The 12282-nt window shown below is 43.0% G+C and overlaps 1 protein-coding gene across 2 annotated transcripts; it reads left to right on the top strand.

The window, feature by feature from the left end:
* The first annotated feature begins 192 nt into the window (after positions 1 to 192).
* On the top strand, positions 193 to 11623 carry PLK2 (polo like kinase 2). 2 transcript variants are annotated; one of them, XM_064642829.1, is made up of 14 exons: positions 193 to 211; positions 6397 to 6504; positions 6656 to 6772; positions 6953 to 7082; positions 7359 to 7446; positions 7850 to 7945; positions 8171 to 8369; positions 8455 to 8602; positions 9026 to 9123; positions 9763 to 9886; positions 10079 to 10319; positions 10415 to 10544; positions 10631 to 10741; positions 10860 to 11623. In XM_064642829.1, exons 2-14 carry the CDS (start codon positions 6421 to 6423, stop codon positions 11049 to 11051), a joined length of 1758 nt encoding a protein of 585 aa, XP_064498899.1. In that variant the 5' UTR covers positions 193 to 211; positions 6397 to 6420; the 3' UTR covers positions 11052 to 11623. The 2 variants fall into 2 exon arrangements, with proteins under 2 accessions (XP_064498899.1, XP_064498898.1); XM_064642828.1 differs by lacking the exon at positions 193 to 211 and adding an exon at positions 5623 to 5962.
* The last annotated feature ends 659 nt before the right edge of the window (positions 11624 to 12282 follow it).

Below are 12282 nucleotides of genomic sequence, written 5' to 3'. Positions count from 1 at the left end.
CTCCCTCGCTCCTCCCATGCCAGGCCTCTCTCTTTTCTTCCTTAAAAGGTGATCTTCGCCTTCGTGCAGTCCATTGGTTGTCTTCATCCACCTGTCAGGTTGTTTCCCTGCTGCCGGCTGCATGGTTCCCTGGCAGTGAGCCCAGGCTGGTCTCACCACCTTACATTCTTCCTGGCTTGCCTTCGCACTGTAGCAGTAAGCAAGCAGAACTGTAAGTAACAATAAGTAGCAGTAAGCAGGCAGAACTATAAGCAGCAGTAAGCAACAATGAGCAGCAATAGGTAACCTCAAGCAGAACTATATGTAGCAGGTAGGCAGCAGCAATAAGCAACTTCAAGCAGAACCACAAGCAGTCCACCAGTCCCCTACCACAAAATGGCTCCCCAGTCCTTCAAACAAAATGGCCCCCAGTAGCCCCTGCTTGTAATAAAACCATCTTAATTATTTCCCACAGCAGGAAGGGAAACATGCTGACTGAAGTACTGACTTCTTTGTTCTGTTTAGAGGATTTTGACTACCCTTTGGCACTGTTCCCTTTAACAAGGAGGTTTTATATGTGAGGGCATTTATATGGCCATTTAGAAAGGCTAAATAAAGAAAAACAAACCAAACCAAACCCAAAACCAAACTAACAAAAAACAAAAACCCACAAAAGAACCTAGACAGTTCTTTTGGCATACAAAACACTATGATTGTTCCTCAGGTTTGAAGCTAAGTGTCTCTGATACTGGGCATGATGCTTTACCATCACACAGATCTTTGTTCCTTCTGCATGACTGATTCAGTTGCATAATGGGTCTAGCAGTCACTTATGTGGGAGGCAGGCTAGTTCTGGACATAACAACTATATCACTGCCACACGGTGTCTCAAGTCGGTCTCACAAAGTTCCAACCACCTTAAACAGAATACCAAAAATCACCAGAAGCAGTGGCAGAATCTGGAAAAAGCTGCTTCTGGCAGATCGGGTGGTACTAGGATATCTCCCTAAATATCTTGTGGACAGATGCTCTTTGACTAAGTGAGCACTTAGGAGCATTCACATTGCAGGCAGAGGCAGAGTAATTCTGATTCCTACAGGACACTATGTGAAGTATTTGCATGTAAAGGTTTAACTGTTTCTTATGGATAGGTAATAAAATTGACACTCTTTTTTTCTCCTCAGTGCATTGCAATGGGGCAAGTAGAGGCCATAGAGGTTTTCATTGAAGGAAATTATGTATCTGACAGTACTCTCTGTGCAAACACATTGTCAATTTTAAAGGTAAAGGCAAAGGCTTTAGAGTCTTTACTTTTGCAGTACTCTTCACTTTGAGGTTAGTACAACCTTTGTTTTGGCATATGAAAGAAAAACAAGTCAAGCTGTGAAAAAACAAAATGAGAAAAATAACATAATGTGCAAACCTGTGGTCTGACTTTACTTTTAGAAGCAGGTGCTGTATGAATGTGTGACTGCACTTTCTGAGTGCGGGGGCTACTGCCTGAAATAAAGCTGTGAGACATTACTCAACCCAAGAAGCACAGGAAAGGAGTGTGAGAGTAGTGAGTGATAAGACAAAACTGAGTCTCTCTGACACTGTTTTCACTTGACACTGACACTTGACTGGAGCTATATTATTTTCCATACTCTATCATTGCACTGGGGAAACACATTTCAGAGCCATCCATCAATTCCAACTGTGTAAGTACACATTAAAATCCAGGAAATTGAGTTTTGTGTCTTTGGGGACCTAATACAGGATCAATAACTACCAGAAGTGCAACCCTGCCTTCCTGCCCCAGGAAACTCATACCAGACAGGTAGAGTCGGAACAGACCTTGACATCACTCCAGAAGGAACCAAAAGCTGGCACAGCCTATGTGACCACTGGGCTAGGCATCCTCTTCTTTTTTTTTGGAGATCTTTCTGGGAAAACACATGATTGCCTTAAGCTCTTGGTAATCTGCCTGTTTTTTAATTAGTAGATCACTTCAAATGAAACTGCAAAAGAATTTAGGTCTTTGGAAACTTCACCAAGCTTCAATCAAAGGAAATTAAAATACATGAATTATTGCAGAAACAAGTGCTTTGCATTAGCTCTGCAATGATTTAGAGAGAACAAATGGTATCATGCCTGTGTGTAAGGACAATCTATGACAATAAAATCCCACAAGGGAAGTGACACACTGAAACTGCATGGCAGCATCAGAGCAAATGTTTAGTTCTATATCTACTCCAGCTTTTATGTGTTTTATACTTTTTTTGTTAAGGATGACTATGTGTTTCCAGTACTTTACTGGAAACACAGGGAAACACAGGAGAACATGGAAAGTGTGGAAAACAAAAACAGAGAAAGTACAGATCCATGTCGGGTGGTGAGAAAAGGCCGGTGGGGAAGTGGAAATGAAGAGGATAAGTCAGGGAAGAAGCCAAGGGAAGAAATTAAACGTAGTCAATATCTAAAGCACAGTAAGATTACCAACAGTTTCTCAAGACAAGTCGCTAAAGATCATGAGGCACTTTGTGTAAAAGCCACACTTTTCATAACACAGTTTCTGTAGGCTGATGTTGTAGAAGTAAGCTTCTAATTTTTTATCACCCATATACGTTGACACATATTACAGTGAGATGCTATTTGGAGAACCCATTAGTCTGTCCCATCCCTAAGTAGAATATGCTTCTTTTCAGACAAACTAACATCACTTCAGCAACTAAGGGCACTCCATGACCAGCTAAATGAAAAACACAGTCCTAATAAAAGCTAACAGGAGGCAGGAGAGAGATGTTCTCATAGCAGAAAGCAAAGGATGAGGTCAGCCAGGTAAAAGGTCAGGGCTGCCTGCCAAACCTGTGTGGACTGACACCTGAGCCCATTATGGACTGCAGGGTTATTGCTGTGTATGCCTGTAGGAGCATAGTGAATTGGCTCATATTGGCATACTGGGGAGGGAAAAGCAAATTCATTGCACCAAATATTCAGGAAGGTCAGCTGAGAGTCAGTCTGGAAGCCAGGCAGATGGTGTTGATCCTGATTTCACATAAAGCCCTGGCAAAATCATGGCCATGAACACAGTGCCAAGCCTCTGTAGTATGCAGGGAGTTGGACATCCAGGATTTAATGCACTTCTTTTTGGAGATCTACATCTTTGAACTAGCATACTTTCCCTATGTTAGGGTAAGAAAATGTGGTTCCTGCCAAGACTTTCTTCCCACAAGCCTGTAATTAAGCAGCTTATGATTCTGCCAAATTGCCATTCCTCACCTAAATCAGGGATTTATGCACACCCAGGCTTCCCAGACCCTCAGTAATAAGGCTGTTATGAAAAGCTGTACACTTGTGTCAAAATGAAGCGGTAGGGTTAAGTGATTATTTTCATCTGGAGACAGAGACAGAACATATGCCTGAAGCTGAATTTTGGGCTAGGTTTGCCCTGTTTCTTGGCAGGGTAGCTGCATTGGTGCATGCTGATTTGGCTATAGACCTTCTGCTGTCTTAGCTAGCTTAGAGATGAGCTGCTTCTGCATGCTGCAGGTAAGCTTCAGCACTTTGTTAATGTAACTTGGAAAAAAAGTATGATATTACAGAGCACTGACTAGAATAGCTTTCCCTTGGAAGACTTAAAAGGGTCAGTTTCAAGCCTTTACAGTACTGTTATTTTATCCAAGAGATCACCTGTAGAAGGAAAAAGTTTGCATTGTAAAACCTCACAATAAATGGTATCCTAACCTTGGCATTTTGAAATAAATATATGCTCCCTATGCAAAACTGGGAGAAGCAATCTCAGAGTAACTGCTGCATGGGCCAGTCTGGCAGCCTCTTGTAACTCAGAGGGAACACGGCTTAGAGACTTTGCTTCAGCAAAGTAGGTGAGAACAAATAGTAGGTGAGAACAAAATGTAGGTGAGAACAAATAGTCCCACTCCTGCTTAGCTTTAACCAAGTGCTTGTGTCCTCTTAAAGTCAAGCGTAACAATTTTTCCTAAACCTTTACCTGACAAAGCTTGTTTTTCTTACATTTGCTTTTTACCTTGTGCAATACCACTTCTTTCCAGCGGAGGGAAAACTTGTCCTTCTATTCTGCCTATTTTCCACTCTCCCTATAAGCTTTTCTGCTGGAACGTACTGACAGTAAACAAAGCATCGAGAAATCATGTTTACATTAAGTAACTTATTTTGCAATAACTGGTACTAATTTGGAAAAACTTAAAGATGCGTGAGGGAAAAAACATTTGTCTAGGAAGTCAATGTTTGTAAGGCTAAGGAGTGAGGGGGGACAGGACTGAGCAGTGTCTGTGTATCCTAATTTTATGTTCTTATTATTTTTAACCTTTACCCGAATGGCTAATCACTGGTTATACTAATATAACTTGACTAGACTTTGCAGAGTGAGATAGGAAGATACTTGAATGCAGAAGCACATGAGCAGTAAAAGACTGCAGATGGGTAGAAGTAGAGTGTACACAATCTGGTATATTTAACCCTTGAGCACTGTTACCTTCATACCAGTAGAGGGAATCAAACACTGTTATTCAGTCTGTTGCTGGTTTTGGCTGGGGGGAGTGTGTGTGTTCTGATAAGGCATGCCTCCTGATGTTGACACTGTAAAATAAGTATATTTTTCTGTTCTTTTAAGATCTGAAATGAGGGTTTTTCAGAGACCGACACTAAAATAATTTATACACTTATATGTTCTGACAGTCATTCCTATTAAATCAACTAGTCTTTGACTTTTACCAACAATGAAAGTAGGTAGAAGTTCTTAGTGCGTGCCAAAAAGCAAATACTACTTCAGAAATGCGTAACACACAAAGGAAGTAATGAATTCCAGCATTTTTGCCTCTCCAGAATGGAGACTGTTTCATATTTCATTACTTTTTCTCCCAGACACACACTTCACTCTTCAACAATTGTCTGTATGCAAACACCTAGATCAGAGGTCTAGTACTGCAATTGTCTTCAGGTATCTTCAAACTTGATTTGCATTTGAGATGTTTCTGCTTATGAAAAGAAGATTTTAGACCTGACTGTTGTCAGAGAGGTGATGGTGGGGGGGAGTGTCCCTAGGCATGGGTTCTCCTTGCTAAAGGAGGGACGCGATAGCCCCCTGTGGCATGTGCCCCAATCACTTGCACCGTCCGAGCAAGTCCATGGGCCTCAGCTCCATGCTGGCCCCGTCTCTCTGCTGTGATGGAGGTGCTTTGGCACAGGTGGTAAAAACTCCTTCCCTTCCTCTCGTGCAGCCACAGGCACGCGGTAGGGTGCTGCTCCTGCAGGCCACAGCTCGGGTCGTCCATCACCAACTCCCGCACGGTGCAATCCTCAAGTGAAGAAAAACACAACTTGTGATGTAGCTCCCCTTGCCCAGCTCCCCTTCCGGGACGGCCGTGGTCAAAGGAGCCTCCGCAGCTGCAGGGGGACAAGAGCGTGGCTCAGCTCCTGCCAGCTACAGCGCTCCACTCCTGCCGTGCGGCTGGGCAAGGGAAGGCAAAGCACGACAGCCCGCTCTGGCCCCGCTCTCCTCGGGCCGTCCCGGGGCGGGGCGCCGAGCCGAGCGGGCGGAGCGGAGCCCCAGAGGGGGCCGTCCTGCAGCACCGGGGCGGAGCCGCCACCCGCTTTATAAAGGCGAGCCGGGGAGGTGCTGTCAGTTGTGAGCCGAGCGGCGGGGGAGCGGTGCAGAGGGGGGGAAACGGCGGAGAGCGGTGGGAAGGGCACGGCGGGTGAAGCAGAGTAGAAGCAGACGGACAGGCAGGACGGACGGAGGCGAGGCGCGGTGATGGAGCTGCTACGGACTATCGCGCACACGCCGGGCGGCGGCGGTGCCAAGTGCTGCGAGGCAGCGGCGGGCAGGGCGGCTGGCGGCGAGTCGCGCAGGAAGAAGGCAGAGGAGCCGCACCAGCACGGCCACCCCGCCGCCGAGGTCTCCCGGATTATTACCGACCCCACGACGGGGAAACGCTACTGCCGCGGCAAGGTGCTCGGAAAGGTAATGGCCGCGGCGGGCCCCGAGCCCTCCCGGGGCGCGGCCGGTGAGTCCGGCTCGCCGCCCTTCTCAGCGGGGAGGGCTCTTTCCTGTTCCCGCGGGGCTGCGCTTCCCCTGCAAGCGGGAGTGAGCCGACCTGCTGGCCCCGACCTGCCCGGTCCGAGCGCCCTTCCTGCCCCCCGATTCGTCTCTGCCTCGAAACACTAGCGGGATCGTGCCTTCGGCTCGGGCGAGCCCGCGGGAATGACTTGGTGTTGCATGCGGGGAGTGGGGAGCGCGAACCTTCCGATGGGTGATGAACCCAGGACCTGTCCTTAGCAAATTGCCTTTTGCGAAGGAAGTTGCCTTGCTTGACTAATACGTGAGCTGGTGAATGACTAAGTGTAGGAATGCTTTCATACCTGCTCTAATTGCTTTTTTCTCCTGTGTCTTTCTAGGGTGGATTTGCCAAGTGTTATGAGATGACAGATTTAACAACAAATAAAGTTTATGCTGCAAAAATCATTCCTCACAGCAGAGTATCAAAACCTCATCAAAGGGAGAAGGTGTGTATGGAGTGCTTTTGTTTCTCTCCAACTCTTGGTGTGCTGGATTGCCTAGCCCTTTCCCTGAAATGGTTCTAATAGAGCTAGTCTGCTCAACGTTGTGGAACTAAGGCTAACACTTTTTTTTGTTCACCCTCTCTTGTCTTTTCAGATTGATAAAGAGATTGAGCTGCACAGAATGCTTAATCATAGACATGTTGTGCAGTTTTACCATTATTTTGAAGACAGAGAGAATATTTACATTCTTCTGGAATACTGCAGTAGAAGGGTGAGCATCGACTAGGAAAAATTCAGTATTTACTTACATGGAATCTGCAACTTATTTATATGTGTGATGTGTAAAAGGTATTTTTTGTGACTTTAGTTGTTGTTTCTCCATGTATTAATTTACTTAAGGGGAATCTTGTGCATGAATGTTCAATGACATTTCTACCTTTTTCCTCTGCAGTCAATGGCTCACATCTTAAAAGCAAGGAAGGTATTGACAGAACCAGAAGTACGATACTACCTCAGGCAAATTGTGTCAGGGCTAAAGTATCTTCACGAACAGGAAATCTTACACAGGGATCTTAAACTAGGTAAGTTCTGCACATTGCCAACTTCAAAACACTCCTCCAGCCCTGTCAGCATTGTGCCATTTACCCTTGTATGCTGATAACTTAATTAGTAGAATCAGTGCAGTCTGCCTTTACAGTGGAAACATGGAGTGCTTAAGGGATGACACTAAGCATTCCTAATGAAAAAAAAAAATCTTGGCTAGCGTCTGGCTTTGAACAAAGTATGACTCAGCACCTGTGGCAAATGCATTACTACGTTGCAAGAAATGGACTAACTGGTATTTCTCTGTCTACTAGGTAACTTCTTCATCAATGAGAACATGGAACTGAAACTGGGTGACTTCGGCTTGGCAGCTAGGCTGGAACCACTAGAGCACAGAAGAAGGTAGGAGCATCAAAACTGTGTAGTCTAGTAGTAAATCAAACCAAATTCATTTAGAAAGGAGAAGTCCTGTTCCACAGCAAAAATGAATTATTTCTGAGATTAAGACTTTAGCTTCTAGAAAATGGGCTGCTATGCTTTGACTTCTGCTTTTGAGTAGTAGCAAATGCCAGAGGCTGGGTGTACTGACTGACAAATAGTGCAGGCATGAGTCTGTCCCTCCTGTATCATAAAAGCACAATGGAAAACATGTATGCTATCAAAGTTCCTACAGCTCCTCTTTAGGAGTCTCTTAAATTCATGTCTGAACTTGAGAGGAAAACCTGCTGTATGAAAAATAGCTTCTCTCCTCTTTCTGTTGGAAATACTAACCAGCTCTGTGGCCTCTTTGATTTTTTTTTTTCAGAACAATATGTGGCACACCAAATTACCTCTCTCCAGAAGTCCTCAACAAACAAGGGCATGGCTGTGAATCTGATATCTGGGCCTTAGGCTGTGTAATGTAAGTACTTCAGTGCCTTTGAAATGAAATATTTCTATCACTGGCTTAGGCTTTTAAGAGTTCAAAGGGAATGCAGTACTGCATCCATTTGCAGCCCTCTGTACATGTGTAGCCTAAGTACAGAAATTTTCCTTCATGTTAGGAGACAGATGGAGCCTTTTTTGTAGTTGTACATAAGTGCTGTGGGTGTGTAAAATAAAATTATTTTCCTTTGCTTTTAAACAGGTACACAATGCTGTTGGGAAGACCCCCATTTGAGACTACAAATCTTAAAGAAACGTACAGATGTATAAGGGAAGCAAGATACAGCCTGCCTTCATCTCTCATGGCACCTGCAAAACACTTAATAGCTAGCATGTTGTCAAAAAACCCTGAAGATCGGCCCAGTTTAGATGAAATAATTCGACATGAATTTTTCTTACAGGTTTGTACTGTTTAGTGTTCTAGCTGAAGAAGTATCCACACAAAGATGCGCTGTTCTAAAATTTTTTTGTATTGCATTTCCACAGGGCTTTACACCTGATAGACTCTCTGCTAGCTGTTGTCACACCATTCCTGATTTCCATTTGTCAAGTCCTGCTAAAAATTTCTTCAAAAAAGCAGCTGCTGCTCTCTTTGGTGGTAAAAAGGATAAAGCCAGATACTTCGACACACATAGTAAGTGGATTGTAGTTAGACTTAAAACTTATCTCTATTGCATCAGTATCGTGTTGGTAATATACATCTGTGAGATAGCACTGGAGCACATACACTTGTCTCAGAGCTTCCCCTGGGTTATTTCGACCTCTTTCTTCATAAGTATAGATGGTAGCCTGCCCACCTACGTCAGCTTGTGTAAGTGAATGTTTCTTATGGCATACTGACAATCTAAATTGATCATCTGTTAGTTTGTACTGTTTATTGAAATTTATTCTCTTAGTAACTTGTGTATAATGGCCTCACTCTTCTTGGAGACTGTTGTGTGTTTAGAAGAAGCTACTGAAGGGGGACAGTGTGCTTTCTGCAGCTAATTTGTTATGCTTTCTGTAACTGAACAGCACTTCAAGATTCAGTGTGAAGTATTTTTTTCCTGTATTGCAGACAAATTAGCTAAAGAAGACGAAGAAATCTACAGGCTCAGGCATGATTTGAAGAAGACCTCAATAACTCAGCAGCCCCCCAAACACAGAACAGATGAGGTATGTGCAAGTTCAGTTCAATTCAAATCCAGTAACAGTTGGGTGGAGTAGCTATAATTAAATTATATTTGACTTGAATATCAGAGCTGGGACTGTACACAGTATAATCAAGCTTAAATGATTAACTGAGTTGCTTTAAGAGGGCTTAGCCAAGCATCACCAAGGTATGGTAGCCTTTGTAGGGAGACTATAAATTTTGTCTTTTGAGTAATTATAGTATCTGCCTAGACTCCATTGTTGTCTATGTGGTAACTTGTCTGCCAGGTGCTCTTTCTCAATATTCCAAATACAGGGCTTCAGTTCATGATTAACTAGGACTTCTTAAAAGAATAAATTGCTGAGATGTAGCTCTTGCCATTTGGTGTTCAGACCTGCACACAGCTGTTCCCTTGCTAGGACAGGAGAGCAGAGAACTGATTAATAGCCTGTGAGATGCAAATTGAAGATCTAAAGAATGGAAGGACCTGGCATGCTAGTCTAAGCTCAGTCTAACAGCAGCTCTTTGTACATGCTGGAAACATTAATACTAGTTTCCCTATAATTTATCATTTGTTGAGAAATAGGAGAGCCATGCAAAACTTGTGTATAAGCCTTGCCTTGTGTTATGTTTCATGTTTATGCGTCTGACATCTCTTCTAGGAGATCCAGCCTCTTATCACAACAGTAGCAAAGCCAGGAGCATTGCCAGAAACTAAGCAGATTGGAGACTCTATTCGGATGATAGTCAGAGGAACTTTGGGAAGCTGCAGCAGTAGCAGTGAATGTAAATGCAACAAATTATAATCTCTAATTCTGAATCACACCTTTATTTTCTTCATGATTCTAACGCTTGAAACAAACATCTGCTTTCATCCCCTATTTTTTATGCTTTAAATTTTACAGCCAAATTTTTGAAAAATTAAAATTGGAAAGCTAAGTGCTCTTGTCAGTCTAATAATTAATCATTCCTTTTTAGGTCTGGAAGACAGTACCATGGGAAGTGTTGCTGATACGGTCGCAAGGGTATTGCGAGGATGTCTGGAGAACATGCCAGAATCAGACAGCATTCCCAAAGAACAGCTGACAGCATCCTTCCAGTGGGTTACAAAATGGGTGGACTACTCTAACAAGTATGGCTTTGGGTACCAACTGTCAGACCACACTGTTGGCGTCCTTTTCAACAATGGGGTGCATATGAGCCTTCTGCCAGATAAAAAGTAAGAATCATTACAAAGCCAGCAACTCAGTATGACAGTTTAAACATGAAATACTTGTTTTTCATCACTAACCTCTTTATTTTCTTATCTTCCAGAACAGTGCACTACTATGCTGAGCTGGGCCAATGCTCTGTCTTCTCAACCACAGAGGCTCCTGAACAGTTCATTAGCCAAGTAACTGTACTGAAGTATTTCTCTCACTATATGGAGGAGAACCTCATGGATGTAAGTTCAGCACTTTCAGGGTCTTGAGCTGTAAAAATACACTAAATGTGAACTGAGTACTTAACACCGTCTGTTCCCTTTCCTAGGGAGGAGATTTGCCCAGCCTAACAGATGTACGCAGGCCTAGGCTTTATCTCTTACAGTGGCTCAAATCTGATAAAGCATTAATGATGCTCTTCAATGATGGCACGTTTCAAGTAAGTTTGGTAGCATTACTGTAGAAAATGTTTTTTAAAATACTTTAGCAATAAAACTGGCTAAGTCTTAAAATGAGAGGAGGAAGAATACAAACAGGAACTCACTTCTCTTTTGCAGGTGAATTTCTATCATGATCACACAAAAGTCATAATTTGCAATCAGAGTGAGGACTATCTCCTTACATACATCAATGAAGACAGGATGTCAACAACGTTTCATCTGACAACTCTTTTGGTTTCTGGATGTTCATTGGAACTAAAACACAGAATGGAATATGCTCTGAACATGCTGCTGCAGCGATATAACTGAAGGCCCTGGCTCAGTTAAACCAAATGGACCCTCTTGTTCACTGTGAATCTACAGTGGAGATGATGGAGCAACTAGTATACTGATAGATGTGTGGTGGTACGAAAACATGACTGTCCTAGTGTGCTGGGCACACATCTATTGGAAGCCTAAACCTACTTTTGGACTAAACTATTGTGACAAGGAGTTCTTCGGATCATAATTTTCCTTGCTTCATGTGTGTTAAAGATATATTTGACTTGAACTCAGAGCAGAGTGTGTCTACTTGCTCTGTAAAAGAGCATCTCTGATGGATTAAAACTGTGAAATACGCATCTGGAAAGGCAGGGAAGGGAGAGCTCTGTTGTTGGGGATAATTGTAACAAGCAGCTTCTGGTTGCTTAACTGTGAACTATGGCCATACTTTTTTTTCCCCCTTTATTTTTCAAAAATACCTACACTTGTGGCTGGCAAAGTGCATTCCTTGTTAATTTTTTTTTTAATTTATTACAGCCTAAAGTGAAGTATTTATTACATGTTTTTTGGACCTTGGCATTTTAAATATCTGTTGGCAATAAAGAGAATGGAAATCTGAAGCAGTATTCTCTGCTCTTTCTACACTATAACACAACATACTGTGCTTTTGAAGAACAAAAAATCTTGCAGGTTTGCTTTCTTTATGCTATCTTTTAGAAGTCTGCTACAGCTCAGGGTATGGATGACAGGTGCTAACCCTGAAGACCTTGTCTGTTTCTATGACCACTTGCACTCTGAACAGAAGTACACTGCTGTTAATTCTAGCTGCACCCCTGAAGGAACTGCTCATGGATCTTGCTTGGGTAATGATGGAGGCCTTGACACTTAGTTATGGTCCTGGAGGCTAAAAACAAAAATATGGATTTCTTCAAAGTGCTACATCTCAGCATTCATGTTTTACACTGACTGAAAAGAACTTACTTCAGGATAATACTTGGTGCATGCAGTAGCTATGATAATGAGCTGTATAAGCTTTCTCTTCTAATTGCTGTGAAAACACTGCTCTTACCTGCCAAGGGAGTGAGTATCCTGATACTCCACCATTCTGAGTATCACCAATGGTGATACCATTCTACTCCAAGGTAGAATGAATTGACTATAGCTATCACTGCCCCTCTATTGTGCTTTACTGTGTCAGGTGGTAAACCCAGTAAAGTAAAATCAAAAGGGTGATAAGATTAAAGGGTGATTTAGTGTCAACTTTGGGCTTATAACTGAT

This window comes from Pseudopipra pipra, chromosome Z (assembly GCF_036250125.1).
Source record: "Pseudopipra pipra isolate bDixPip1 chromosome Z, bDixPip1.hap1, whole genome shotgun sequence".
In the NCBI taxonomy this organism is placed as follows: Eukaryota; Metazoa; Chordata; class Aves; order Passeriformes; family Pipridae; genus Pseudopipra; species Pseudopipra pipra.
The sequence above is the reverse complement of the archived record's forward strand: the minus strand, read 5'-3'. Positions and strand labels throughout refer to the sequence as shown.

Excerpts from the sequence above, each read along its gene's own strand:
- PLK2 (XM_064642828.1), top strand. The coding sequence starts at position 5,753 with ATGGAGCTGCTACGGACTATCGCGCACACGCCGGGCGGCGGCGGTGCC. Across the intron at positions 6,505-6,655 it reads AACCTCATCAAAGGGAGAAG|ATTGATAAAGAGATTGAGCT; the intron begins GTGTGTATGGAG and ends TTGTCTTTTCAG. Across the intron at positions 8,370-8,454 it reads GACATGAATTTTTCTTACAG|GGCTTTACACCTGATAGACT; the intron begins GTTTGTACTGTT and ends GCATTTCCACAG.